The 27,611-nt window shown below is 38.5% G+C and overlaps 2 protein-coding genes across 3 annotated transcripts; one reads left to right on the top strand and one right to left on the bottom strand.

Moving 5' to 3' along the window:
• The first annotated feature begins 6,921 nt into the window (after positions 1 to 6,921).
• On the top strand, positions 6,922 to 8,072 carry LOC122073971. Its single transcript, XM_042638723.1, has one exon. The coding sequence runs from the start codon at positions 7,428 to 7,430 to the stop codon at positions 7,881 to 7,883; it is 456 nt and encodes a 151-aa protein (XP_042494657.1). The 5' UTR covers positions 6,922 to 7,427; the 3' UTR covers positions 7,884 to 8,072.
• Positions 8,073 to 13,763: 5,691 nt separating this feature from the next.
• Positions 13,764 to 22,261, bottom strand: LOC122084688 (pentatricopeptide repeat-containing protein At4g14850). 2 transcript variants are annotated; one of them, XR_006141970.1, is made up of 4 exons: positions 18,511 to 22,261; positions 16,646 to 17,131; positions 16,117 to 16,208; positions 13,764 to 13,813 (listed from the first exon to the last, which is right to left on the bottom strand). XR_006141970.1 is itself a non-coding variant. In XM_042653132.1 (2 exons), exons 1-2 carry the CDS (start codon positions 20,097 to 20,099, stop codon positions 16,666 to 16,668), a joined length of 2,055 nt encoding a protein of 684 aa, XP_042509066.1. In that variant the 5' UTR covers positions 20,100 to 22,260; the 3' UTR covers positions 16,463 to 16,665. The 2 variants fall into 2 exon arrangements, 1 of the variants encoding a protein (XP_042509066.1); XM_042653132.1 differs by lacking the exons at positions 13,764 to 13,813; positions 16,117 to 16,208 and having other exon boundaries at positions 16,463 to 17,131; positions 18,511 to 22,260.
• Between the last annotated feature and the right edge of the window lie 5,350 nt (positions 22,262 to 27,611).

The raw sequence follows: 27,611 nt of genomic DNA, 5'->3' as shown, positions 1-27,611 counted from the left end.
CCTATAAATGAATCAATGCACAATTTCACTGATATAGAGACCACGCTCACGAACAGAAAAATCTGCGAATAGGATGTAAAAAAGTATACACTAGATAGAAACATACAAAAATATCCCTTTCTCTTGCTAATGTTCACAGCCAGACACGTTTTGGATAATCAAACACTGAGAAAGCAGATTCCATTTAAAAAGAAAAACTAGAAATCTAAGCTTTAGAGTACAAAGCAAAGAGTCTTTCTCCCTCTATGGAAAGTCATTTAGCACAAATATGTGGGCAACATTGTTGGAAGTAAAGAAAAAAGAAAAGCCAAACTTTTTTGGTGGGTATCACTAAGATTGGAGAGATCTGTTTGGCACTATTCTAAATGATCAAAACGATCTCAACAATCATGTAGGTATAATTTTATGGATTTTAGGTATAGTTTTATGGCTTTAGCTGTTTGGCTTTGCTCAAGGAGACCTGAATTCATATTTTGTTGATCTGATAACTATGCTAAACATTTCAATTGCTTTTGCTTATAGGTTTTGGTCCATTAAGATTTTGTGGTTTGCTTTAGTCTACTACAAATATTTGGGTAATTCACGGCCAAAGCTTTAAGTCTGTTAAAGGTATTAGGTGCTTTCTACAAGAAAGGAAGGGATATTTAAATGTACTTCCCCCTGAGAGTCTCTCTCCTCTTTTCCTTCTCTTCTCCTTATTCTCTCCCGGGTCCGGATCAGTTACTCATATGAGAATGATTCTTGTACGGTATTTAATCCACACTTGGACTCTACTTAATCTTTCTCCTCTTTTAATTAGTTTTTATTTTCAGTGAAGTCCAAGTGTGGATCAAACACCATATGAGAATCATTCTCGTACGAAGGCTTGATCCACACCCGTCCCTCCCTCCCCCCACTCCCATCTCTCTTCTTATTAAATATGTGGATTTCCCCTTTTATTTTCTATTTAAATATAGGGATAATTTGTTGTTGGTGACTAAGAAGTTGTAACCTTTTTTAATTGTCTTTGATCTTATTCCCAAAACTAAAATTAAAAGTTTTTTTTTTAACTGGAAAGGGTTTTGTAACAGACAGCATTCTACACCAGCATTTGAGCCAATGGGAGCACTACTAAAAAACATCAACTGGCGTGAGATTTTTACCATTCATAAGGGATGGAGCTATCATTTCACCACCATTGTGTCTAGGGGTTTCACGCTTTTTTTTTTTTTTTTTTTTTTTTTAATATAGTATGTATTGTAAAGGATATAGTTTTCCTTCACCAATGGTCAAGGGAGAATCATAAATACTCTATTCCCCTATAGTACAAAGTCAATAATAACCTTTAACTATTACCTGATACCCTCTGCACACCATCCGGCATCTAAGACCCTCATTGAAAAAAAAATTATTATCTTACAAAAAAAAAAAGCTACACATTCATTGGGTGTAAAAGATGGAGACTAGGGCTTGGGCTCAACTTGCAAGTTACAATTCATGAACATAAACTATCCTTCTAAAGATTTTCCAACCCCCAAAATTGCTGAAGTTGGATTAAATGATCCATCACAATAGGCACCGGGCGTTTATACTTGGTGAAATAAGACACCCCAAACCCATTGCCTTTGGTATGGAAGAGAACACAACATCTGTGTAGATACTATGACAAATTTATGGTGGGAAAGTGTGGAGAGAATGTAAAAGTATTTGCACCTTGGTTAGGAGAAAAGACCTACAACAAGGGATGAGACCTTCTCTACATTCCTATTTATCATTGTGGGGCAAGAGAACCCTGTCAGTTTTTTCGCATCCTGCATCGTATGGGCATTTCTTTTGCTAGAGGTTCTTTTTCTCTTGTCATTGATATTAACCTAATCTACGCCATAGCTACAGAGCTGATCGCACAATATACCTTTGTTTAAGGTTTACCTGGATTGCAATTGCATGATTTTCGTAGGAAGACTTGAATCTCGGGTGGAATTTTTAAGTTCCACAAAATTTTCCAATTTTGCTTGGGAATAAGGCCGACTCTCAAAGGTGAGTGAATTTTGGGGTATAGTAGATGCTCATTCAAACTTTCTTTGTAGCATTCAACGTGGAGAGGAATCTGATTATGTTACTCTACTTAACTTCATAACATGCCATTGACCAGCTTGGGTTTAACTTGCAAGCCACGGCATTGACACTTAACTTTTTTTTTTTTTCTTTTTTTTGAGTAAATATCATTCACACTCACCTTAGGCTTGAAAAAAATGAGCCTACTCAAACTCAAAAATGAAAACATTGATAACGTATATGATATCTATTCAATACCTCATTTTTTTTTTTTTTTAGGATAGATTTATTTTCATTTTTCAGTTTGGTTACTTTATGCCGAAAGGGATGAGTCGTTGGGAAATATAGTTTTTGCAATTCGCTAATCCAATTTATTGAAAAGGAAGAAGAAACTTGTATTGATCAAATGTCAAAATTGAGGCATTAATTTAATCGTGATAAAATCTAATTATAAGGTAAGTTGTGAACTAAGAAGTTTTAACTTTACTTTTTTGTCACTTTAAGTTTACATAATTTTTTTTTTAAATGAGGAAAAATCTTTTCATTTCACATAAATACTGCAATAAATATGTATTAAATAATTTTTAAGAATAAAACAATAAGCAACTAATAAAAAACTTTAGTTCACAACTTTGATGAAAAGAAATTGCACCCATCAATCATATAGTTCACTTTGTATTGCACATCAATACTCACACATGTGCTTAAATTTTAGGGTAATTTACAACGCCACCCTCTAGAGAATGCCAATATTATAGAAACACCCCATTTCTTTCGCCAAGTTAGACTTAGACCCCTTACTGTTAGTCTCTGTTAAGTGATGCTATGAAATGACACTTTAGCCCTTATGAATAAAACACTCATTTCTTATTATCCCAAAATTACCCCTCTTCACCTGTATACCATTTCATTCACTCAGTCGATGGCAGCGGCACTATCTGGTCGTCCATCTTTCTCAGCTTCGGTTCCGTCCTCTGTACCCCATCTAAGAAGGGTTGGTTCAGTATCATCCCTCTAATCTTCACTGGTTTGAGATCTAATTCCAATTCCCCCAGCCACAACGTCGCTTGGTACACCCTGTTAGCTCCGGTGCTGCTTACCATGAGAGACCAAAACCCTATAATATCACCCCATAGATTTATCCCTACTATGAGATTTGACCTTTTTAAGAAACCTGCAAATGTTCACCTTCTGCTTGGAGGTTCAGATTCGACAAATTAAAACCTTTCTAGGGCTAGTTATTTGGCTATTGATCGATTGATTCAAGCAGGCCTTGGAGATAATAATCTTCCCATTGATTTTCTAGTCGATCGAATGCCAAAAGGGTGAGTTTTCCACTTGAAACGTGGTTTGGTTTCCACTTCTCCTCTGGTTCTATCACTCTTGAATTCATTCCTTCACGTAATACTTTATTCTTTCCTTGAAACCAAAATAGGTTCTGGTGGACTCTGCTCGTTTAGGTTATTTCATTCTATGGAAATCTCATGAAACCTGCCTTTCTCATGGAACTTGACCCTTGTAGAGAAATTTTTCTTGGCAAATAAATGTTCTTTCCTTGAAACAAAAGTGGGTTTATATCTGTTCGATTCAGATTTCAAATACTCTCTGATAGTGATAATCAAAAAGCTTATCTTCTTCCTTCAAACACTCTAAAAACTTTTTCCATAATTTATTATTTCCTGATAACAAATTATCAAACCTGAGTCTGGAAAACCAAAAATCTGAAGTTGCTCCTAATCATCTCCGATTGTCCAAAAACTATTCTGAAAAATCTAAACCTAATCTTTTAATTAAAAATCTATCAAATAAAATCCAAAAGGAAACCATTTCTAACTTGTCTTCCTTTCTAACGGCGAAGCTGACAGTCATCTGTCGACGCGACGACGACTTTCTCATCGCTGCCATTAATCTTATCAGCTTTCGTGTATGAAACCTGCGGGACCACCTGTAAGAAGATAACAAGTGTTAAAGCGAATGAATCCAATCCTCTCGTTCTTCGCCGGAGGATCGTCTGTTTACGATCAACCGCCAATCTAATCCGGCCAAAAATCTTATTTTGTTCTTTCTTGCTCTCTGTTTTATTCAGATTTCAAACACTCTCTCTCTTTCAAACCTGATAACATATTAATTTAAAAAAAAAAAAAATCCGCAAAGACTCAATAGATCGACAAGAATGGCGACCTGACTGAATTTGGGTGCTTTCAGTTTTCACATTTGTGAAAGGGCTAACTAAACTACAACTGGCATTTTTCACACAGACTCTCTCTCTCTCTCCCCTTCTCTACCCACTGGAGAAAACCTGATTGAATGTCGCCGATGCCGATGCTGCTGTCGCTACCACCATGATTTCCGGTGCTCTGTACAATCGTCGGTGGTCCAAATCAATTTGGGATGGAACTTGTTACATAGGCATTTTAGTTATTTCAAAAGGTATTTTGGTATTTATAATAAAATATAGTAGCTGACATCATCATATAAGGTATATTCTTTAACAGTGACTGACGACAGGGGGTTCGAATCTAATTTGGTGAAAGAGAGGGGGTGTCCATCTAATATTGGCATTCTCCAAGGGGTGGCATTGTAAATTACCCTAAATTTTAAGTTCTTTTTTTTCTTTTCTTTGTTTTATTAATTTTATTTCAACCTTTGAAAAATTAGATTGGAATCTTTTTTTGGTAGAATTAGATTGGAATCAAACTTAACATACTAATTTAGGAGGGTGGGACCTACCAGATACTAATGTTGGGGCCCACCTAATATGCTAGATGGTAGATAAAGCTGTTTGGATCTGAACCTACTTAGTCCATTTATTTATTTGTATATATATATTTTTTTTAGAAATAATTGGCATTAGAATTTGAGATATGCGGACCATCTATATTATTTATTTATTTTTATTTCCCTTGTCCTATGTAGAAAAGGGAAAGGGAATTAGTTCTGGTGAAAGGTTAAGACAGATGGGAAGTCCAAATTTAGGATGATTACCAAAAGCCAATGGGACAAGAAATGGATTGCAAAATCAAAAGAGCCATGGGATAGCAAAAATAAAGGATTTCTAATCCTATCTGTGTACTATAAAAGAAGCCAAACGGACAATGAAGAGTTGGTTCACAAATTGACAGCCGATGCTTCTAGGAAGGATACGTGATCCTTCATTCCTTTTGGCTTTGTATGAGTAATAGAATTTTAAACTTTCTTCCAAACTATACATATAACAAGTGAAGCCAAAATAATAATAATAATAAATAAATAAATAAATAAATAAATAAACAAAAGTGTTGGCTCTTACAATCTTATCCTTATAATAATTTTTTGGATTGAGTTTATCATCGTCGTAATGGAAAAGATAATCTCTTTATTCATGAGTTTTGACATTTGGATGGAACTTCTGGAACAATATTATAAAGAGTATTTCAGACCTTCGTTAATAACATTCATAGTATTGATGAATCAGAATAATGAGTAAAGGAAAATTTTTTACTTAACCTTTTTCCTACAATAGATATAGAGTAAAGGGAAAGAGAGAAACTAGAGAAGCGGGGTTGTGATGGACATCTTGACCCATGAATCTCCCAGGTCACATTGTAAAAATCCTTATGTGGATCATGCATGCACTTTTAAGTTTATTATTAACTTTTTTATAAGTTACCATGTTTATAAACAAATAATTTAATCGATAAAAAAAAAAAAAGACAAATAAAATTTAATGATTATTTTTTTTAAAGTATCTGGATACAATATTTTAAGTTTCATGATTCAAATCATGCATTATCAGAAAATTTGTATCCCACTTTGATTACATACCAAAATTTGTTTCTTAACTGTTTCATACAGTGGGAAGTTTTTTATAATCATATAATCTCTAATAGCTAGTAATAATTTTATGAAAAAATATTTTGAAAGCTTAGAGCTCTTCTGATTAGTTCACCCATGGAAGTCTTTGTGATCAGTGGAAGGTTGATTTGATAAATTTAACATTATATTGAAGGAAAAAATCTAGACTAGTTACATGAAAATTTTATTATTATTATTTTTTTGATAAATGGAAAACTCAGACATCATGATCCCATGTATCGGCGTCTCCTTTATACTTTTAGTCATTTATTTATCAAACGAATCAAACTTCATTTTCTCACCTTCTATTTATTTAATGACAAACTTAATAAGTAGTCAGAATATCATACCGCGTAAAATTTTAACTCTCAAAATCCACATGACAAATGTTGGGTCTAATTTCCTGATGTCTCAAAACCAAATAGACCACTAGACTGCCCAATATAACATAGGGATAGGGATAGATCTGAGCTGACTGTTGAGGGTATGCTACCATAGTCTCTCCATTTGCCTCCTCACATGAAATAACCTTTCTGCCTCTATTTATGAAACTATTCCATCACTCTCTCATTGATGCTCTACTAACAATTGTTCAGAGAAACTTTCCCTATCATAGTAATGGTATTGATATTGATGGTCCCATCGATATCAACATTAATAAAATATAGAATATATCATATCAACTTATATCAATTTTGAGTGCTAAGAATACTAATATGTATCGTTCAAAATGTCAATAAGATACCGATACTTTGAACCATGCTCCACTCACTTTTGGTTATAGCCTTATAGGTGAACTATTGTTATGCAATTGGAGCGGGTTAGAACTTTTGGTTTTTGTGAAACCCGCCCTAAACCCGACCCATTGCTTCCTCATATGGGTTTGGGTTCTAGTTCACTTTGGGCACAAAAGGGTAAATATGGTAATTTTGTTGAAGTAAAGGGTTAAGAGTTAATATAATAACCCTTTTATAGTTAATATTCTCTGATTCGCCAATCAAGTAGAGGCTTACAGCAGATTTTATCTTCGAATTGCTTCTCTGAACACTATATATAGGGAGAAGACCTCCAAATCAAGAACTCCCCCTTCTAAGAAATGTTCACATCTCACAGGCGAAGAGAAGAATCTGTTTCTTCTTTTTCTTTCAATTATTATTGTTAGGGTTCGCTTTTTCTAGTGGAGATTTCAGTCTTCTTCAAGGGTTTGGACTCATTCGATTTGTTTATTAGGGTTTCTGTTGGAATTTCTCCAAAGAGGATTTCCTCTGTGGGAAGTATGAAATGAAATCTGATTGGAGTTGAAGGAAAATTTCTTCCGCTTGTAGTTTCTTTTTCGTTCACTGAGAATTTTTTTCTTCCAAGGGACGAATTTGGTTATTATTTGCTTATGATTTTTCCCATTGTTGATTTTTCTCAGTTTTTCTTTCAATAATTCGATTAGTTTCGAGGTTTGTTGTGGTTCAAGCTTGACGATTTTGGTTATTAGGGCATCCTTGATATTGTTCTGGTTAGGATTTTGTCTTTATTGGATTTGTAAATCTATCTAAAGAATCGAAGCGATGAAGATCCATCCAGCTCCAAAGAAACGGAACATCGCGTTCGGGTATGAAATCAATTCAAGCATCTTGGAGGCTAACAGACTCATGGGAAGGCAGAAGAAGCTCCGTCGACTTCCTCACATATTCAGTAGAGTCTTGGAGCTGCCCTGCCGTTCGGATGCTGACGTTTTGATCGAAGAGAATTCGGATTGTTTCCGCTTCATCGTCATGACCGACGATGTTGGCAATGATGTGAGAGCCCATACCATCGAAATTTATCCTGGAGTTACAAAGATTGTGATCAGAGGGAGCAACCTTCTTGAATTGTCTATGGACGAGCTTGAGCTCGATGTATGGAGGTTCAGGCTTCCATCATCGACAAGGCCAAAACTTGCTAATGCTGTTTATGTTGATGGGGAACTAATTGTGACTGTCCCGAAGGGTGGAGGCACCGATGACTCTGGTGATGCGAATTAAGAGGAAGAAATTTGGGGTGAGGGAAATGGGAATCTCAGGGGTGGAATGGGTCGTCTAGTCCTTGTACAGTAACACCTCTCTTCCATTCCTGTGTCTTCAAAGTTTCGTTTAAGCTTTGTTAATGGAACTAGTTTTTATATATGCTTGCTTGCTGGCTGGCTGAATTAAGAAATATGGTTGGTGCGGTTATTTTTTCTCTTCTTCTCATTTCCTGGTTCTTTTTCTTTCTTCTTTTCTCTGTTTAGTATTATGCATTCTAACATCATCTCTATGCATCAATTTCCTCATTTGGTGGGGGTGGGGGGGGGGGAATTAATGTTCCTATTCTTTAGAATTCTGCTAGTTTTTGGCTGAATGAATTCCTTTTTCGATGGATTTTAGTCACAGCATTGGCTTTGGTATTCTCAGCACCGATCAGAAGCCTAATCAGACACTGTGTTGTATACCATAGTTTCTCAATTCTTTATTTATATTATTATTTTTTTGAATAAAAAAGAAGACAGATAACTTAGTAAATTTCTCAAAAGCAAGCTCTACTTCCCGTCAGTTACAAAGAGAAAACCAACAACTTTCATGGTTGCATGAAAGTTATAGGTTCCTTTTGTTTTTTTTTTCCCCTTTCTAGCATATGTGCTTCTGGTCAAGGTAAAGGGGTTTATGCACTTTGCAGTGGGGAAAAAAGAAAGTAAAATTTTTTCTTGGACTGTTGTTTCATGATGATCTTTTAATGGTGTTAATTTGATGTCTCAACATCATTTATGGCCTTCTGGTTTCTTTCCTTTTTCTGGTAAGTTGTTCCTTGATTTTATTTTCCATCAAAAACTTCATAATTCCGTATTAGAGTTCATTTGATCTCGAGAGTATGCAATTTCAGGAAAATTTCCAGAGAACAATATTCTTTTTCACAGAAAAGATTTATTTATGGCCCCATTTTCTCATTATGTAATTCTAAAAAAAAAAAAAAAAAAAAAAAATAGAATTTCTACAAGATATCTATCTCTGGAGTTTGGAAGATAAATTCACAGAAGTTGTTTTTGTTTTTTATTTAAATTTGATAAATATCTCTTCACCACAATTTTTCAGCCACAAACTGAGAGGGGAATTCTGCTGGAATCTATTAATTTCTGGTTGTAGTCTTCCTAGAACCAAATGGAAATTCCATTGGTTCCCCCCCCCCCCGCCCCCCCCCGGCCCCTCCCTCCCTCCCTCCCTCCCTCCCCCTCTTTTTTTCTCTTTTTTCTAAACTTTAAGGTAAGTATGTGACCCATTCATATCAGCTTAATGTGTGATCAAGTAGCATATCTGTGAATTAGTCTTCAATCATCTAGAGGTTTTATAGTTCCTGCATCAGAGGTTCACGATTTCTATTGACTTACGTTCTGTTGCTGCTGTGAAACCTATTCTCTGTTCTTCTCATGACACTGCCATATTCATATAAAGGAAAATGTTGAAGAATAACTTTATGATGCATTCCTGGGAATACGATCTGGAGAGCACAATGAATAAAATTTATAATTTTATGATTTAATGGGATATCCTGTTGAATTTTGCTGCTGTTTGTTGCTTAACCAGGATTTACAAATGATATTGTTGGTCATCTTGTTGTGGTTGTTTTGTTGTCCAAAACCCTGGGTTTTCCCAAGATCGATCGAATATTGTTTCCAAAACACCCTACTAAGAAATTATACTGGTTTAGTGAAGCTGCTTTTTGTTCCTAACTAAAGTTCTTTGAAGGAACATCTTAGTAATCTTGTGGTGTTGGTTTGTTGACCGGAACTCAGTCTACCCAGTCCAGTGAAGGAGCTTAAAGTCTCACTTCTCTCTCTCTCTCTCTCCTGGGTTGTTCTGCCATCTGGTACATGCTAAAGGTTCTATAAAAGTGACTCTTTTTTGTTGTTTACTAAAGTTCCATGAAGGAGAATCTTGGTAGTGTCTTGTGGTGTTGATTTGTTGTCCAGAACTGGGTCTACTCTGTCCAGTGAAGGAGCTTCAAATCTCACTTTTTTTTTTCTTATGGATTAGAAAGTCTCACATGTTTGATGCTTTAAATGACTCATAAGATACCTTGAAGATTGGAATAATTGAAGGATTGATTAATTGGTTGGTAGGCAGACAAGTCATGTTATAAGAATGGGAGTAATGGCATATTTTTTAAGTGTTATTTTGTAGTCAAATAACTCATAAGATACATTGACTTTTGGAATAATATTGTGTTTGCTGGAAATTTTGTGTTGCTCCATTAAGCCCTGCACCTGCTTTTCTGTTTACTTTTGCTCTTTTGTATCATCGTGGGGGATAGAGTTCATCCATAAAAGTAAGGGTATTGATTCGGGATTCTGCTCTATCTCTTTTGCTTGCAGCGTCACTGATGAATAAATAATCGTTGTCAAAAGGAAAAGCAGATCGGCTGAAGGGACAGTTTGAGTTTTGAAAGATAGAAAAGAAGAAAAGAACAGGGATGGAGGAGTGAAAGGGAAGAATCCTTATCTTTGAAGGAGAATTATTTCCTTTTCTTTTCAGGATAACGCCCATCAATTCATTGAGAGAGAGAAAGAGAAAAAGGAGGGGGGGGGGGGTTCATGTGGCTTCGATGGTGTGTTGCACTGGGACTTTCTCACATGTTTTCTCCACCTTTAGACTTTATAGTCCATAATCGTTTTGGCTAAGCTGAGACCACTTGTCCTGTAAATGGTCCCTCTGTGGAACATTGCTACAATAGGTGGCCTTATTAATTATCCAGATTCAGTCTGGTTTGGTTCCAAATCGCCTACAAAACTTGAATCTGCCTCGAGTTCTGAACCGCCCAAAAGGTTACGAGGTTAGGATCTTTCTGGGGAAGGGTTTTGTGCACTGTTGTGCATGGTCTGTGGTGCCCCCCTCCCTCCCTCCCTCCCAATTCAACTCCATTCAATGGTTGCGTGGACGATCGTGTATTATGTATCATGTATGATTGTGCACAGATAAGTTTTTGCCTTCTCTTTAGAATACCTTTGAAACACATGAACTTCATTTTAGAAGAGGAAAGGGTATGTATAGAAGGGTAAAAAAGGGGGTGGGGGTGGTGAAGGGATTGGACGAAAAGGGAAAAGTGGAATCCTGACAATTGACACTTATGATGGTGAACTAAGGTTTCAGAAATTGCAAATCGATCATGGATTATTCGTTAAGAAACCCTGGAATTGCTGAGTTTTCAGATCTAAAAGCATATTATTCTAAGGATCTTAGGTCTAATTCCAATCAATTTTGAACCATTGCATATTTTCTTCCTTTTCTATTGAAGTTTTGTTGTACCAATCAAAAGGGAAATGGTACTCAGCCTGTGTCAATCTCCCTCCCTATCTTTTGAAAGTGACCCATGCCCCTTCATACTAGCCCCTCATTGGTTAAGCTGCTAACGATGGGAAAGCTCTGCCGAATAAAAAAATGTCTTTCAACTTATTAATACAAGTTCTTTGTTTTCCTATTCAAACAATAAACGAGAAGGACTTATGAGGTAGCATCGCGAATGTATTGCTAAGCTATCATCAGACAGGTGGCCAGAATCAATTAGAGCATCTTGTTACGCTTGGCAACAAATCACATCCTACCGTTTGGCTGCCTGATTGCTATATTATTAATAATGGTAATCTTTTGTGTCACTATGTCTAGTTGAGGTCCATGCTTGGCCCTCTCAGACCCCAACCGTTGGATCTTCATTGCCACTTATCACAAAGGATTTAAATCCCTAGCCCACTCCTCGCAGCAACCCCTGCCCTGCCTCACCCCATGTCCTCGAGTGTCTTGTTCCTCATCAATGGCCATCCGAGTACCAGTTCCTGGATTCTAGAACAATGGAGGGATATCAGCTATGCAGGAAAGAAATCCATTCCAAGTAACAATTCAAGGTTTCACCATGGTTTCAGTGCCAGCTTAAAAATTACTAGTCGATCAAAGTTTTTACAGGCAAAGTTTTTCTAGATCAAGTCGTCTAGAAGACATGGAGGAGTTTTATTTCTTAATTGGATTTTCTAAGCTTAATTTTGCAACTTGACTGAGACCACTTAAACTGAAATTTGACATGCAATTAGGGACCTACAAGTCTTACCTGTTGACAAAATTTCATTTCTATCCAATCAGCCATGTGACAGATATTTCTGCCAGTAAACACTTTTTTTTGGTAAATTTCTCCCAGTAAACACACCACCTGCTAGACTAGAAAAGCTCCCATTGTCTCAAATTATAATGAAAAGTGCACTCTGACCCATTATGATAATGTGCATTTGTCACACTTGCAAGGAAAATTTCCTTAAAATGCACCATGAAGGAATACTTTCCTTCATAGTTTTACCATAGGGCTGTCATTTCATCTAATAGAAGAGATGGGGTAGTTTATAGCAGCACTAGAGTTGTTAGAACAAGTGTGTTAAATGACAACAAAAAATCAGAGAGTAATTGCTAGGGCAACCCGGGTCCTCTAGACATTTCCCAAAATAAAATTATATCATAAAAAGTGGGAACTAAAAGATAGTGTGTATTTAACTTTATCAATAAAGGAGCTTTTTACCAGATCACTGAGGAAAGCAGTGTCTTTCAATGGTACATTCAAAACTTGGCATACTGAATATTTAACAGAGCAAAAGGTAAACCCAATCATTGGAAAGGATGCAGGAGCAAACTCAAGCTCTTCGTCCTAATCCCTTACCCTTGTTTTGCCTTGGACCAACCACCGTCCAACCATCTTCAGCTTCTACTGTTTCTCTTGGTCTTTGTACATCTTCTAACATGGGTTCTGGCCTTGGATTTAACCTAGGCTTTGGATCATCCATCACCATGTCTGACGACTCATCATCCCAGCTCTCACCTTCATCATCATCATTGACCACCTGTCACAAAAATCAAAGTCAAACGAAATACCACAAATCAATTGCTATCCTAGTAATTCTCACATTTCATATCAATTAGAAGAAATTGGTCATAATAACTGTAGCCCCCTCCCAAATGAACCAAAGATCAATATGTACTACTACTCTTTCATGTAGGACATGTAATAAGACCACAGAAATAGGCATATAAACACACAAAAGACAACGTTAGTGCCCAAAAACATCAGACAGACAAGTGACTCAATGCAGAAACATAGCATCCACATCAGACATCTCTCCCAAGCACAAAGTCCCACCCCAAAACCACCCTCCTTTCCCTCATTCTTGTCATCTTGCTTCCGATGGGATAACTAGAATCTGCAGACATTCCAACTGGGTAATCTTATAAGTTCCAAACTTCTCATACATGCATACGTAGTTAATGACAAAATGCTCTTAACATGCTACATTGCATTCAGTCAGGAACATGAAGCATAGCTAGACATATTTCAATGAGAAATTGCACACAGTGCAAATATCAATTAAGGTTACAGAGACTGCAGGAACATCTCCAATCCATATTTCCAGGCAAAGAAGAAAAGCACTAGTTGCTGACCCATATCATAGATTCTCATAAAAAAAAATAAAGGAAACTCCAATTATGTTCACAAATGAAGTTCCACAGCTTTAGAAAAGTTAGAACCATAAGAAACATGAAACTGGTCAAAATCTTAAACACTGAAAATCAAGAGAAAATTGTGATAATAAAACTCCAGTGAACATTCATAGAACTCACAGAATAGTTAATGTGACAGGAGTAAGATTAACAAAAGGTAAAAATGATTATCAAATTAACTGAAAAATACTGATGAATGAAACAGCAGAGATGTTTCATTCATCCAGAACATAGGTTTGCTGTAAATAGGTCTAGAAAAATAATTTTGGCATAAAACCATCAAAGGCCTATAACTTACCAGTCTGCTTTGAAAAGCAGATTCTGCCCCCGAACTGGATTTCCCCTAACTTCTCAACTAACTCATAATTGCCATGCAGACAGTCCTCATGCATAATCATCAACTGTTCTGCTACCTACTTGGAGAAGTAAAGGAATAAGTAAGCTCCATATGTCATTTGTGCAAGATTCTAAAGATTCTTCAAAACCACAACCAAATTTCAGTTTTTCATCCATAAATTCTTAAAAGATGTTAACAAGTAAGCATTATATTTAAAAAAAAAAAAAAGAAGAGCAACCTAGTGCACGAGGCTCCCGCTATTGCAGGGTCTGGGAGGGGCAAATGTACGTAGTCTTACCTCCTGCTTTGCAGGAGGGGCTGTTTCCAAGTTTCAAACCTGTGAACAACATGTTCATAGTGCAACTTAACCGCTACGCCACAAGCTCACCCACTTAACAAGTAAGCATTATATGAAGGTTTGAAATTCTTTGGATCATGTTGGAATGCTAAAATGAGTCACCATGTAGAATGGCTTCGCATATTTCGAAGTCACAGATAAATATTATAATAGCTGACTAAACAACTTGAAAGAACATAAACAATTAATAATCAGATTTTTAGACTTTCAAGATAATAAATGGCATAATATGATGAATGACATAATGCTTGACCACTTGGTTTTCATAAAACAGCATTTACTCATCAACTACAGCACACTAAGACACAAGCAACCTCTAAGGGAGCCAAACATGACAAAGGGTCACAATTCAACCTTTTTTGGTTGTCAATTAAACTAAACTTTGAAGAAGGTTTTACTGGAACAGAACAATAATACATATGACAAACATCCAGAAAACACCCATAAATACCCTGTACAGCAAAGAGAAATATTTCAGTTTATTCATACTACAACGGCAATGGCAATAGAAACTTCGATGCAAGCAGCCCCTAGTTTTTAGGAAGTACAACCAGCTACCCACTTGGAAAGTCTCCTTTTTCTCTTAATTACGTTTCTCTTCAATCATGCCGGTGGGGCAGATAGAAACAATGTTGTTCTCCCCCCTTTCTCCCTCTTGGGGGAGGAGAAAAGACAATCCTCAGAAATTGTGTCTGTTGTTGGGAGGCCAACAATGGGAGCCTCATGCAAGATCTCATACCAATGGATGCCAACTCAGCCAACTCATTGGTAGATAAGTTAGCAATGCACAGGGTCTTAAGGAATAAAGGATAAAATTAAAATTGAGTTCGACAAGTTAAGGTTCAGTCTTTCAGGTCACCCATTTAATACAAAGGTTCGAGATTTCAGGTTAAAACCAAAATATTTCAGGCTTCGATCGAAATTTGACCAAAGCATGTTTCGGCTGACTATTTTGTTTGCCTATTTCGGTCGTCAAATGGCCATATTTTGTCTCAAAATTTCAGGGAATTGCTAATTAAGTATCTCTAAACGTATTAGAAACTTTTGCTTGTGACAAAACACACCCAAAATGGTAGTTTGGTTCCGTACCTTAGGTTGGTAGTATATCCCGTACTGTGCTGCATACTTTATCAAATATAGCCTCTACACATAATTTAGTAGTACAACACATATAATTCAATGAAAACAACGAAAATATGCATTAAGAATGAAGAAGAACCATTGAATATTACACAATGTCAACGTGTTACAAGTACAAGTGTACAACCAAGGTTAAAACACTGCTACAAAACCGTTCCTCCAACTTTATGCCAGTACCACATTAAATACTCGAAATCTTTGGGAACGTAGGGTATACCTCTAATTTGAATCTTGCTCAAATGCAGCAAATCGCTGTTGGTTGGAGTTTTTTGATTTTTGTTTTTTTTGTTTTTATTTAGAGTCACTCCCCTCTAAAAGGAAAAACCATTTGAAATTCATGAAAAGGGTAAAAAATTTGACCTGTTTTGATCTCACCAACGCTTTTCTATTCACTATTCGAAACAATACCTAAACCGAGTCAAAACCGAAATTTCGATCGAAATTCTACATACACTGCAAAGACCTGCATTTTGTTCTAAACTTTTTCGGAATAAAAAATTTTCACAAAATCTCAGTTGAAAATTTTCATTTCAACTGAAATTTTGAACCATGTATAGCACAACTATTTCCCATTCAATAGACATATCGAGAAAGTAAAAACTAAATCTTTCAGATATTTCATCATGCTCGACAAAGAACCTTATGTAGTCTGCCAAAACCATAAACCACCAAAACCATAAACCAGTACAATAAAAAGAAGCTACGCCTAAGCTACAATCAGGTTCCTGAACATGAGGGTTCAGCATTTTTGTTTACGAGAGGATGAAGTCAATACTCATAATGTGCCTAGAGGAAGTGGACATAGAAGGCAAACCATTTGCAATGTAATAAAAGCCATCAAACCTGAGTTTCAAACTGATGTAATAAAAGAATAGATTTACCTCCTCAATGCTGCCATCTTCAATCTCCGCATTGAAAGAGAGCATCATGGTTTCATCGAGCTTATTCTCTAGATCATCGATATAAAGTGGGTCTGGATAAGAATAAAATGAGATTAATTAAAGCCACTTTGGTAAGAATAGGCTTAACATTTGTGACCTTTTGTAGAGGGAAAAAAAAAAAAAAAAAGTGGACCAGCTAAGGTCAACCCAGCCCAACCTGACCCAACCCTGAGCCCTATAGGGTTGGGCCTGAGCGCGACTCAACCTGACTCAATCCTGTTTTCGCAAGAGATGATATTACTTCATTGATGCTGAATAAGAAGATATAATTACAACCCAATCAAAGTTGCTAATCAAAATTATAAGGCTCACTCGCCCCCCAAAAAATTTTCAATTAAATTATATGTTCCTCTGATTTTGATACTGTTCTTTCGTTGTCCAGACTCCACTATGATAGTGTATACATTTGTATTCGACAAAGAATTTCAAGGATACAAATTTCATGGGAAGCAAAACAACTTCTATCTACCTGCCAAAATTTTGTTATTACTACCAATAATCTCTGCAAGAACATTGATTGTCCCTGAAGCGATGAAATCGGTTATTGTCCCTCACAATAATCTCTCTTCCAACAATGCCTGAGATGAATTTAATGGCACTGTGACAATCTCCACAGACTCTAAGATTCTTGGTGATTCTTATTGGGACTCCAGGAGGTATGCAAATGAGTCCAAATGCTAGTGCAAGCTTTTCACTGTGGTACCACACTTCTGACTCTTTCTCTTCCTCCTCCAAATCATATAGAGCAAAGTTGGTGTCAGGAATGTAACCGGCTGCCTTCATCTCTCTCCTCAGTTTTGCCAACATTGCCTGAATTTCATTGTTTCTCTCGTGAGAGGAATCCTTTGCTTGGAAGACATGGACTGCATTCTTCACAGTGATCCAACTGCATCCTGGGCCTTTCTTGATCCCAACATCCTTCATCTCCTTCCTCACTACTGTGGCTTCTTCCCACCTACATCAAATTTTCAGAAAATATTTAATTACAGAAGTAGACATCTTAAGAGAGATTTACTTAAACCCAAAATTAAACAATGAAAAATAAGGTCAGAACAGAGGGATGGTAGTTAGTTGGCATCATCCCTACAGCTGAGGTATTATAGTAAGAAAAATGCGTGCATGGACTTGGGGCTTCTCAAATGATAGGTATCCTATCAGAGAGTACAAGGCAAAAAATTGACTCATTGGTTGCAACAATACAACTATTAGCAAAAAGAAGTCAAACAATCAGATGCATAGGGTTCAATCAGGTTGAACTTCAGCCCTGGATATCTCATTGACAGAAAAACCATCTAGTGGGTTACATTGATTACATTTTAGGTATCGTGAAAGTATTGAATCCAAAATATATATCATATTATCGTAAGAGTGGGTATGATTATAAGAATCTAGCTAACCAAAGAAGAGTGCAAATCATAAGAAATTTATATCTCAAGAAAATGATTATGAATCTGATCTTCTAAAATGTGAAAGTAATTATAATAGGGCAATTACAGTGCCACCCCCTAGAGAATGCCACTATTATAGAGACACCCCCTGCCGTCAATCTCTATAATAGTTGCATTCTCTAGGGGGTGTCTCTATAATAGTGGCATTATCTGTTTTGTTTTCAATAAGATCCCTCGAGACTAGAGAAATATACTTGACAAATTGAGGACATCCTAGGGAACAATGTAGATTGGGAGGTGCAGCTGAACCACAAAACAGAAATTCACAATTTATTTTGCATTTTCTTGTAGAAGAAAAGAAAGAGAAGGTAGAGAAATCTTTTAATGCCTTGTCAGTATCTAAATTATCTGTACAAGCTTGGGGAGGTCCTTGCCATACTATATTTTAGGATTTCACATTTGCAAGCTCAGATAGGGTTACATTCCAGAACATCAGTTTGGAATATGCACAGGGTTGCATCATTCAATAAGGCCCCCAAAGGATACCTATAATGCCAGAAACCAACCCAATAAGGGGGGCAAATTCCTTCAGTGAAAACTTCTATAGTTCGCTAACACTCTTTATGCATTCAAAATATTGCAAACAGCAAAGGGTTGCATCATTCAATAAGGCCCCCAAAGGATATATATAATTCCAGAAACCAACCCAATAAGGGGGGGGGGGGGGGGGGCAAATCCTTCAGGGAAACTTCTATGGTTCACTAACACTCTTTATGCATTCAGAATAATGCGAACAATTAGAAAATACCATCAGCTGCAAGTTTAGATTTAAATACAAGATCTAAACCTACAAAATATTTTCCCACCCCACAGCATGTAAAGCTAGTGTTAATATGAAAGGGGGGAAACACACACAGAGAGAGGACTTTAAAGTTGTAAAAAATACCTGCCAGCCGCTGCAAACATGTTTGAAAGTATGACATGGTTGCCAGAGTCATGTGGATCGAGTTCGAATAAGTTATCAGCCGCGATCTTCCCCAATTCTGGCTTTCCATACACTCTACAACCACCCAACAGAGCACCCCACATCGAGATTGTTGGACGAATTGCCATTTTCTTTATAAAATCATAAGCATGCTCCACCAAACCTGCTCGTGCTAACAAGTCGACAACACAACCATAATGCTCAGCTCCTGGCTCTATTCCATACCTGCATCTCATTGACTCAAAAATCCTCATCCCCTGCTCCAACCAACCAGCCCGACTACATGCTGACAATACACAAACCAGTGTCACATAGTTAGGCCGCATCCCATGGCCATCTTTTGTCATCTCCTCGAACATTGCTAGAGCCATTTCCGCACACCCTTGATGTGTATACCCACCAATCATTGCATTCCATGTAATTATATTCCTCTCAAGCATCTCATCAAAGGTTTGCTCTGAATCCTCTATACTTCCACACTTACCGTACATGTCCACCAGTGCACTCCCAACATACACGTTTCCTTCAACACAGGCCTTCACAGCAAGTGCGTGCACAGACCTCCCCAATTCAAGTCCACCCATCCCAGCACAAGCGCTAAGAACACTTGAAATCATGAAATCTGTAGGCTCAACACCTTCTTTCCGGGCTTGTGAAAAGATCACAGAAGCCTTTTCTTCTTCATCATTCTGTACATAGGCAGCAACAATTGAGCTCCACGAGACATCATTGGGTCGCAGGATTCCATTAAAAACGACTTCAGCGGATTCAAACTGTTGGCATTTCCCATAAAAATCAATTAGGCCATTAGAAACTGATACATCTCCCTCAAAACCAATACGAATCACGAACCCATGTAACAGACGCCCGAGCAGGAGATTTGATGCATCAGAACAAGCATTGAGGAATGCACAGAATGTAATCGAATTAGGCTCGCCACCCACACGTCGAAACTTAACATAAGCACCAACCGCATCATAGGGCCGACCATCAAGAACAGAATTCGAAATATATGCATTCCACGTTGCAGCATTCCTTTCAGGCATTTCATCAAACATTTTCTGTGCATCGTCTCTGAGGCCAGTTTTAGAATACATATCAAAGGCGCTACATCCGACAAAGACATCAAAGATCTCACCTACCTTGATAGCAAGGGCGTGGAGTTGTTTACCTGTGAGAGGAATCTGAAGAGAACCAGAGGCCTTGAAGGCACAGGGGAAGGTGAAGTCGTTTGGTTGGATTGACTCACGTCGCATGTTAGAGAAATGGTGGAGAGCAGAGACGAAATGACCATTTTGAACTAAGCCAGAGATGAGAGCAGTCCAAGTAACTACAGAGCGTTCTGGGTTGAGTGAGAGGATGAGTTGGGCTGAGTTGAAGAGGTTGAATTTGGAGTACATGTTGACAAGGTGGTTGTAGAGGAATGTAGGGAGAGGGTTGCTGAGGAGCTTGACGATCTGTGCATGGGCAGCTCGGCCGAAGAGAGAAGACTGAGTTGATACCGCCGATTCGACCAGAGAAGCGAAGGTGTTGGGGTTCAGGAAAGTCATGGTTGTTGTTAGAAATGGTCATGACTGCTCGTCGTGGTGACTCGGTGCATGTGGAACGGGAAAGGTAAGGGAGAGACTGCGCGGTGACAACGGGTGGAGTGTCTACCTATGTAGCTACGCTTACCTTTTGGTTCCACTCTATGAGAACTTTCTGTTGTTCTATTATTCTCTGGGAATGAAATAGGAATAGAAATGTGTTTGGCAAATCTGACTTTATCTTTTGTTCTGGGAAACGAACAGTGAGCTACAGGGAGTTCTGATACCACTTGTTGGGAAAAAATCAAATCCGTTTTCCACCACCTGTGTGCAAACAATAGAAATACAAAACAACAACAATATGCAGAGAATTAGTAATGTAGATAAACCGATCAAGCCAAACCACAATCAGAGACAATTTTTAACGTGGAAAACCCTCTTAGTTATTGGTTTTATATCCATGACCCGCCCGTTTGTATGTGCTGAATATTGGGAGCTACGTTCTATCAAAAAAATATATACATATTGGAAGCCACGCAAGCTTACAGGAATCAGTATCAGTGCCCATATTTTACCAAAAATAAAATAAAAATATCAGTGCCCATATAAGATCGGAATCGGATGGAAATTAAAAAAAATGGCTTTTTTGTCGATAGTCTCAATTTGTGTTGGTATCGTATCGATATCGATCGGATTGATCTTCTAATGTAAATAATTTTTTTTTTCTTTTGAAATATAGGTAGGGCCTAAGGAGTAAGGAGAGTTGAAAAATTTTAGTATGACACACCTAGAGCATCTAGTTTTGTACATCACCACTTCAATCTGCCTTCTTAGAGTTTATTCAAATGAAAAAACTGGAGTTGTTGAAACGTGATTACCAACACAGGGGAGACGATTGGGCTCATGGTAAGAGGATTCTGCCTTATGAAAAATACATTTCAGGGCTAAATGTCTCTCGTAAAAATAAACTCATTTCTGGATAGCCATAGAAACCAACATATGAAGGAACAAAGGCCAAAACTCAGTGAGAGAGAGCAACCAAACCAAACAACTCTTGCATGTGGACAATGACGAAGTATATGGTCAATAATTTCATTTTTAGCTCCATATTGCGAACATAGCAGCTCACTTTGAACTTGACAAACTCACAACCCATCACTCGAAGCCAGCCCATTCAAACATGCACGCCAAAGGAAAGATTTGAACTTCGGTAATGTTTTGCAATTCCATATGAACTTCCGAGGGATGCTTTCCCTCTATATATAGAGGTTGAAAATGGTTGTTGAGATCAATCTATAAATGCTTTCTTACTCTCTTCATTACTCTTTTGATTGAGTTTACTTGTTTTCAAGTGGCTTTGTGTGAGTTCCTAGAAGGGATTCTTATTGATTGAGCACAGATCAAATGTGTCTTATCATAGCCAAGTAAAAGAATGCAACAACTACAAGATGGACAGTCGGCGTTGTTTTATCATAGACGTTGATTTGGAAGACCCAGTTTTGCATCATAAGGGCTATCTACAGTCTTAAGGAGAGTGACTGGCAGCACGACTCATCCTCACCTATTCTTAAAGATAGATCCTCATGTGTTTTCATGTTTGTGATTATGAGTGTGGTCCTCATGATTCCTTGTGTATTTTATTTCTCATGTTACATATATTAACATACATATTTTGGATGGATATTGCCAACATTTTTTTTGTGGGGCACAAGATACCTAGCTAATATGAGTCCTCTTAATTACTAGACGATAGCTTGTAACCCCTCATTGGAATCCAAGGATCTTACCTATCAATTCCTTCAAAATACAAAGAAGTAGATTGCCATTCAGAAAGAATTTTGCTTTTCAATACCTTTGTCCATAATGCATCATCACATAGAGTCCACATGCTAAGCTTTACAACAAGGCCTAGTTATGATCAAAGGTACGAAGAATACCTAGGCCACCCATCGATCGAGGTAGACAAATAGAGATCTTGATCCTTTCTAATTCTTAGTTGTGCAATTCTCTCTGCGCACGCGATACCTATACATTTTCAAAATCTAATGGTCAAAGAAGTTTTTTGGAATTCAAATCCATTTTAACCCCTCAAATACCTTAAACTTCTACAACCTTTCAATTTTGAAAATGTACAGGAGCCGCATGCACAAAGAGAATTGCACAATTAAGAATTGAAAAGGATCTAAATCCAGACAAATAGTGTTCTAACTTCTAAGCAGAGAGAAAATTTTAAGGTCTCTTAGCTTCCATAAAAAACTCTCTGTAGCTTATGGAAAGAAACACAGTGCGATGGAAAGAAATATTTCTTTTCCATGAATCAGGCCTTGCTCTTCTTCCCTCTTCGTGGAAAGTGAAGCCTTTTTTTAGTAGTTCAATATTTTGCTTGGATAAAACAATAATGGATGAACGAATAGGTTGCGATCTGTTCATCACAATAATGTCAATTAAATGGGTTAAGACTACATGGATCCTTGCTCTCCAATCAGCTTTATTTAAAATCATACAATGCTTCAGTCTGTCTTGATCCACCAAGTGGATTGGAATCTAGCAGGATTATGCTGAGTCGCCCCATTAGATTGGTTTTTCCTGGCTAGTTGGATGGTTGACTGTGACCAGGAAATTTGATTGATTTATATGGAGTTTGAACCACCTCAACACCCCTTTTCTCTCCCAATTAAACTCGTTTTCTCTCAGCTCTCTCTCTCTCTCTCTCTCTCTCTCTCTCTCTCTCTCACTATAATTCTTCTCTATCTTCAATCTCTTTCTTGATCTACTCTTAGCCTTCTCTCAGCAAGTAGACTTTCTTGCTTCCTTCGTTTCAATTTCCCCATCTACAACTTCTCTCTCCCTCAGTTTCTTGGATACCCTTGTTGATGAACAAAGGAAAACAGCTGAGAACCTTATAGCCGTGATTCTCTTGTAGTAGATCGGAAATATAATATTGCAACGGATGTGAAGATCATGAAGAGAAGTAAACAAGCCTCTCTAACATCGTAGCAGGTAGCACAGAGAGAGAGAGAGAGAGAGAGAGAGAGAGAGAGCTTAAAATCTCGCTAACAAAACATGTAATTAAAGGAGCAAAAAAAATCAAACAAAAGATTATTTAATTTATTGAATAAAATCAACCTGTATGTTACAAGAGCAGATCACAGAGCATATACATCGCTGATTCCTTCTCTCATTCAAGTTCCTTGCACGACTCGACCGTTCCTCCTCGAGAGTTTTGACCATCTAGGCATCCATGGAAGAGAGAGAGCGAGAGATGGATGTGGACAACCAATAAACGCCATTCTTATCTGTGCTTGTTGTGCCCCCGTTCGCGTTCATACTCGAGATCCTGGATTCTCCCGCGATCTCGCTCTCGCTTTATTGAGCTTCGCGAAGTCTAAGCTTCATCTTCTCATTCCACGGGCGATGGCGGTGGCAGCTTATACCAGGACGGCCTCCTCTTGAAATGCCGCTCGTCATCGCTAGAGTCGTGGTCCACTCATAGTTTAAAGTATCTCCGATACCGATACGATACCCTCCGATACATATCTTAAATTTAGCAGACTGATACGATACACACCAATACGATACATGTAATTTTTAAAATCCTTTCGTGTCGATATATATCCTACGATACATACCGATATGCATCAATACACCATCGATACACATCGATATGATATGATATACACCGATACGACTTTATGAAAAATATAAAATCGAGGTGAAATGTATGTTTCAATATGTATCGGTACGTATCAATTAGTATCGATGTGTATCGATCGGTACGTATTGGTGAGTATAGGTACGTATCAGTGAGTATCGGTATGTATCGATCAGTACGTATAGGTGAATATCGGTGCGTATCAGTATGTACCGATATAGTGCGCTACGGTCATATAATAGTCAAGATGGGTAATTTTTTAAAAAAACACAATTTTTTAAGGGGTATTTCTTCCAAAGTTGCTTCCAGCCATATTTCTCTCTAACTAAAGTGAAAATCAAGGTTGGGAATAAGGATTTTATATTTATGGGACAACTACAAACCTTGAATTCTTAGTGTGATACCCTCAATTTAGTGTTTATGCATAATACATGTTATCAATAGCTTTTTTTAACAAATTCTTTATACAAAAGTATTTAAAAAAATGTTTCCTATTCATTTATGTGTGAATCTTTAGCGTATCTCCGATACGATACGATACCCTCCGATACGTATCTTAATTTTGGCCGACCGATATAACAACCGATACTGATACTTCAATCCTTGGGTCCACTATGTTTTTCCGTCCTACCACTACTCCAACACTCGATGACGACACCGCTACACCCTTCACGGGAGGCTTCCACTCGTCACGGTACCCATTTGAAGATGGCTTAGTGTGAGGAGATGCAGAGGGCTCGTAGTCCTTATTCCCGTTGATGATGACTTCCTTACTGGTTCCTGTGGATGATGATGATAGCTTCCTCTTCTTACTACCTTCATTGGGAAAGCTAATACGAGAGAACACGCTTCCCTTATGCTTAGGGTCCTCCACGCCAAAGCCTTGAGTGCCTCCGCAACTGATGCCGTTGGAGCGTTATTGAGGTGGTGTTGGTGGTGACAGTGTTCATGGTAATAATCGTCATCCTAGTGGTGGTGGTGGTGCTCCGGTCTCTTCTTTCCGAACCGGGTTGAGTCAGAATCGCATGCCAACCGTAATGGGCTAAACACTCTTTCGGATTGTTGGTGAAGATGGCAGGGGTGGGGCCGATCCGGGCCCACCATTTGAGAATAATTCCTAGTTAGCAAATTCGGATTCAAGAATTATTCGAAATAATTCGGTTGGTTAATTTATGAGTTCGGTAAAAAAAAGCGCGCAAAATAAAAATCGGATTCGGATTCGAGAATGATTCGTTTACGAAAATAAAAGTCGGATAAAAATTCGGACATTATTTTTAAAATTTGTTGTATCTGTTTTATATCTTTAAGCAATTAACTTGTATCTGTTTTATATCATCAGCAACATTTGATGCTTCAAAATTTTATCAAACCAGATAATGGGATATATCAAACCAGCAGCCTCAAGGCTTTTAGTCCATTAGGAGAATATAGTCATATCATGAAAGAATCTGTTTGAAGATGGAAAATTGATTATAATAATTTACATAGTCAATCTTATAATAACAAATTATTCTTATCCAGAATTAGTATAGATTCTAATTTTCCTCTTTTCTGGTAAATGGAAAGCTACACAATTATCTTCTTCTTCTCCTCTCTCTTTTTTTTTTTTTTTTTTGGTGCAATGCCTTTCCAACAACAGGCTGCCAATGAAATTAGCCATCACAATTCACAAGAGTGCATTAACTACTGAACTAGCTAAACTAGACTTATAGAGTACTTAAATTCTGGAGAAGTTACACATGAATGAGATTCTTCAAATCTCCAATACCAATTACCGACTAGGCAACCAGAATCACAAAAGAGCATCATCACTTTCTTCATGTGTTGGTCGGAAATCGGCATAACCGCATAACAGAGTACTTGCCAAGAGAGCAGTCCAAAGATTCTTACTAAATAATGCCCAAAAGGAGAACAGGAAAGAGAGAGAGAGAGAGAAAACCAAACCTGAATTTTGGCTAATACAACGATATGATGGAGAGAAAGAGGGTTAGGTAAGGAGAACGCTGATTCATATCCCTCTATGAACCAAATCCAACGAAGAACGCTGCTCTCTGGTTTGAACTTTGAAGCTTCAAACCAGAACGAAGAGACCTGCTCTCCGACTCTTAGCTTAGCCGCTGCAAGCACTATCTTATTCTTATTTGGTATTTCTGGTTACTTGGTTTGATTCATTTGAAGAGATTCAGATGAGGAAGAGAGAGGGTTAGGGTTTTTTTCTCGGGCACTAAACGTTTTTGCGTGTGTTTTTTTTTTGTTTTAAGTGGGTTTATGATTGATACAGCCAAATTGATCTCTCGGTGGGGAAAGGACACGTGTCGCCCCAGAGACACGTGTCGTCCACCAGATAAGGATTCCAAGGACTCAATCACGCTCGATCACATCGTTTGCATGAGGGGAATATTCCCCACAAGAAGGACGGCCGTATGGGAGAAGGACAGAGGAAAAGACAAGAAAAAAAACCCTAGACCCGAGGAACCATATAAGGGGGCCGAGAGGAAGGAAGAAGGTAAGCATTCAGACCCTCACCATTACTCCCTCACTGAAAACTGTGCGGCCGACCCTAACTTGAGCATCGAAGGACTAACTCCGGACAAAGCTCCGGGCCTCCGCCGACTGTGCTTGTGCAGGACCAACTTGCGGGGTTTTTTGGCAGCAACAGATTGGCACCGTCAGTGGGAACGACGGTAATGGTGGGGAGAACCTACAACCGCAAAAGGACAAGAGCGGTGTCCAACATGGACATAGGGGAAGAACCTTCAGGGGGGCTTCCTCCCTCGGCGGAGATAGGACGAGAGAGGGGCAATGACAACCGGGAAGTATCCGTAAGGTACCAGCGTTCGGCTGGATATTCAGTACGTGAAGACAATGATCATCAGCCTCCTGCAGCGCAGGAGTACGTGACGAGGGAGCAATTCGAAGCCCTCCAGGACAAATATAACCGGATGGCCGAGACAATGAGGGAGGTCTCCAAAGTTGTCTCTCAGAAGACCGGCGGAGCACCCCCAGGCCCCCACGTCCAGTTTGAGAGAGCTCGAGATGAAGACCGGAGCAGTACAGGATCGACAAGGGCCGATCGTAACCCTCGAAACCGAGCGAGGAGGGAGAGTCCCGCACCCCGAGGTAGGACACAACGAGCTGCCAGAGACCCACATAGGGATCCGCACCAAGGAGACAAACAGAGGCCCCAGGACTCGGGATTAAAGCAGATGATCCTAGACCTGAAGGATGAGATCAAGAAGGTGGCAGAAAATCAGACGGGAACTCGCGAGCCGGACCTCACTAATGACACGGCTCTAGCTGACGAGGTCATGAGGGACCCGCTCCCCGATCGGCTTTCGCCTACCCAAGTATGACACTTATGACGGGTCTGGGGACCTCGTCGATCACCTGGAAGGCTTCAAGGTCGCCATGCAGTTCCATCGGGTCTCGGAAAACATCATGTGTCATGCCCTTCCATTGACGTTCAGAGGAGCAGCGAGGCTATGGTACAACCGTCTGCCAACGAAGTCGATCCACAGCTTCAGCGACCTGAGTTACTTCTTCGTGAAGGGATTCTCTAGTAGCCAGCCCCTTCAGAAGACTACGTTGAACTTGACCAACGTCAAGCAACAAGAAGGGGAATCGCTGCGGAACTACATGAAGCGATTCCAACAAGAGAAGATCACAATCAGAGGCCTAGACCCGAAGGAAGAGTTCACGGCCCTGTTAGGAGGCGTCAAGGATAAGGAGTTGAAGAGGTCCCTAGCGAAGCATACACCTAGGAATCTGACCGAGCTGAGAGCACAATGCGATAAGTACATCCAGATGGAAGAAACCCTCCAAGCCGATGAAGAAGCCGAAAGGAAGGCGGTAAGAAAGAGGCTCTCAAGGGTTGACGATAAACC

The sequence above is a fragment of the Macadamia integrifolia genome, chromosome 1 (genome assembly GCF_013358625.1).
Source record: "Macadamia integrifolia cultivar HAES 741 chromosome 1, SCU_Mint_v3, whole genome shotgun sequence".
Classification (NCBI taxonomy): Eukaryota; Viridiplantae; Streptophyta; class Magnoliopsida; order Proteales; family Proteaceae; genus Macadamia; species Macadamia integrifolia.
Note: the sequence above shows the minus strand (reverse complement) of the source record. Positions and strands in the feature narration are given on the sequence as shown.

Excerpts from the sequence above, each read along its gene's own strand:
- LOC122073971 (XM_042638723.1), top strand. The coding sequence starts at position 7,428 with ATGAAGATCCATCCAGCTCCAAAGAAACGGAACATCGCGTTCGGGTAT.
- LOC122084688 (XM_042653132.1), bottom strand. The coding sequence starts at position 20,099 with ATGACTTTCCTGAACCCCAACACCTTCGCTTCTCTGGTCGAATCGGCG. Across the intron at positions 17,132-18,510 it reads ATGTTTGCAGCGGCTGGCAG|GTGGGAAGAAGCCACAGTAG; the intron begins GTATTTTTTACA and ends AATTTGATGTAG.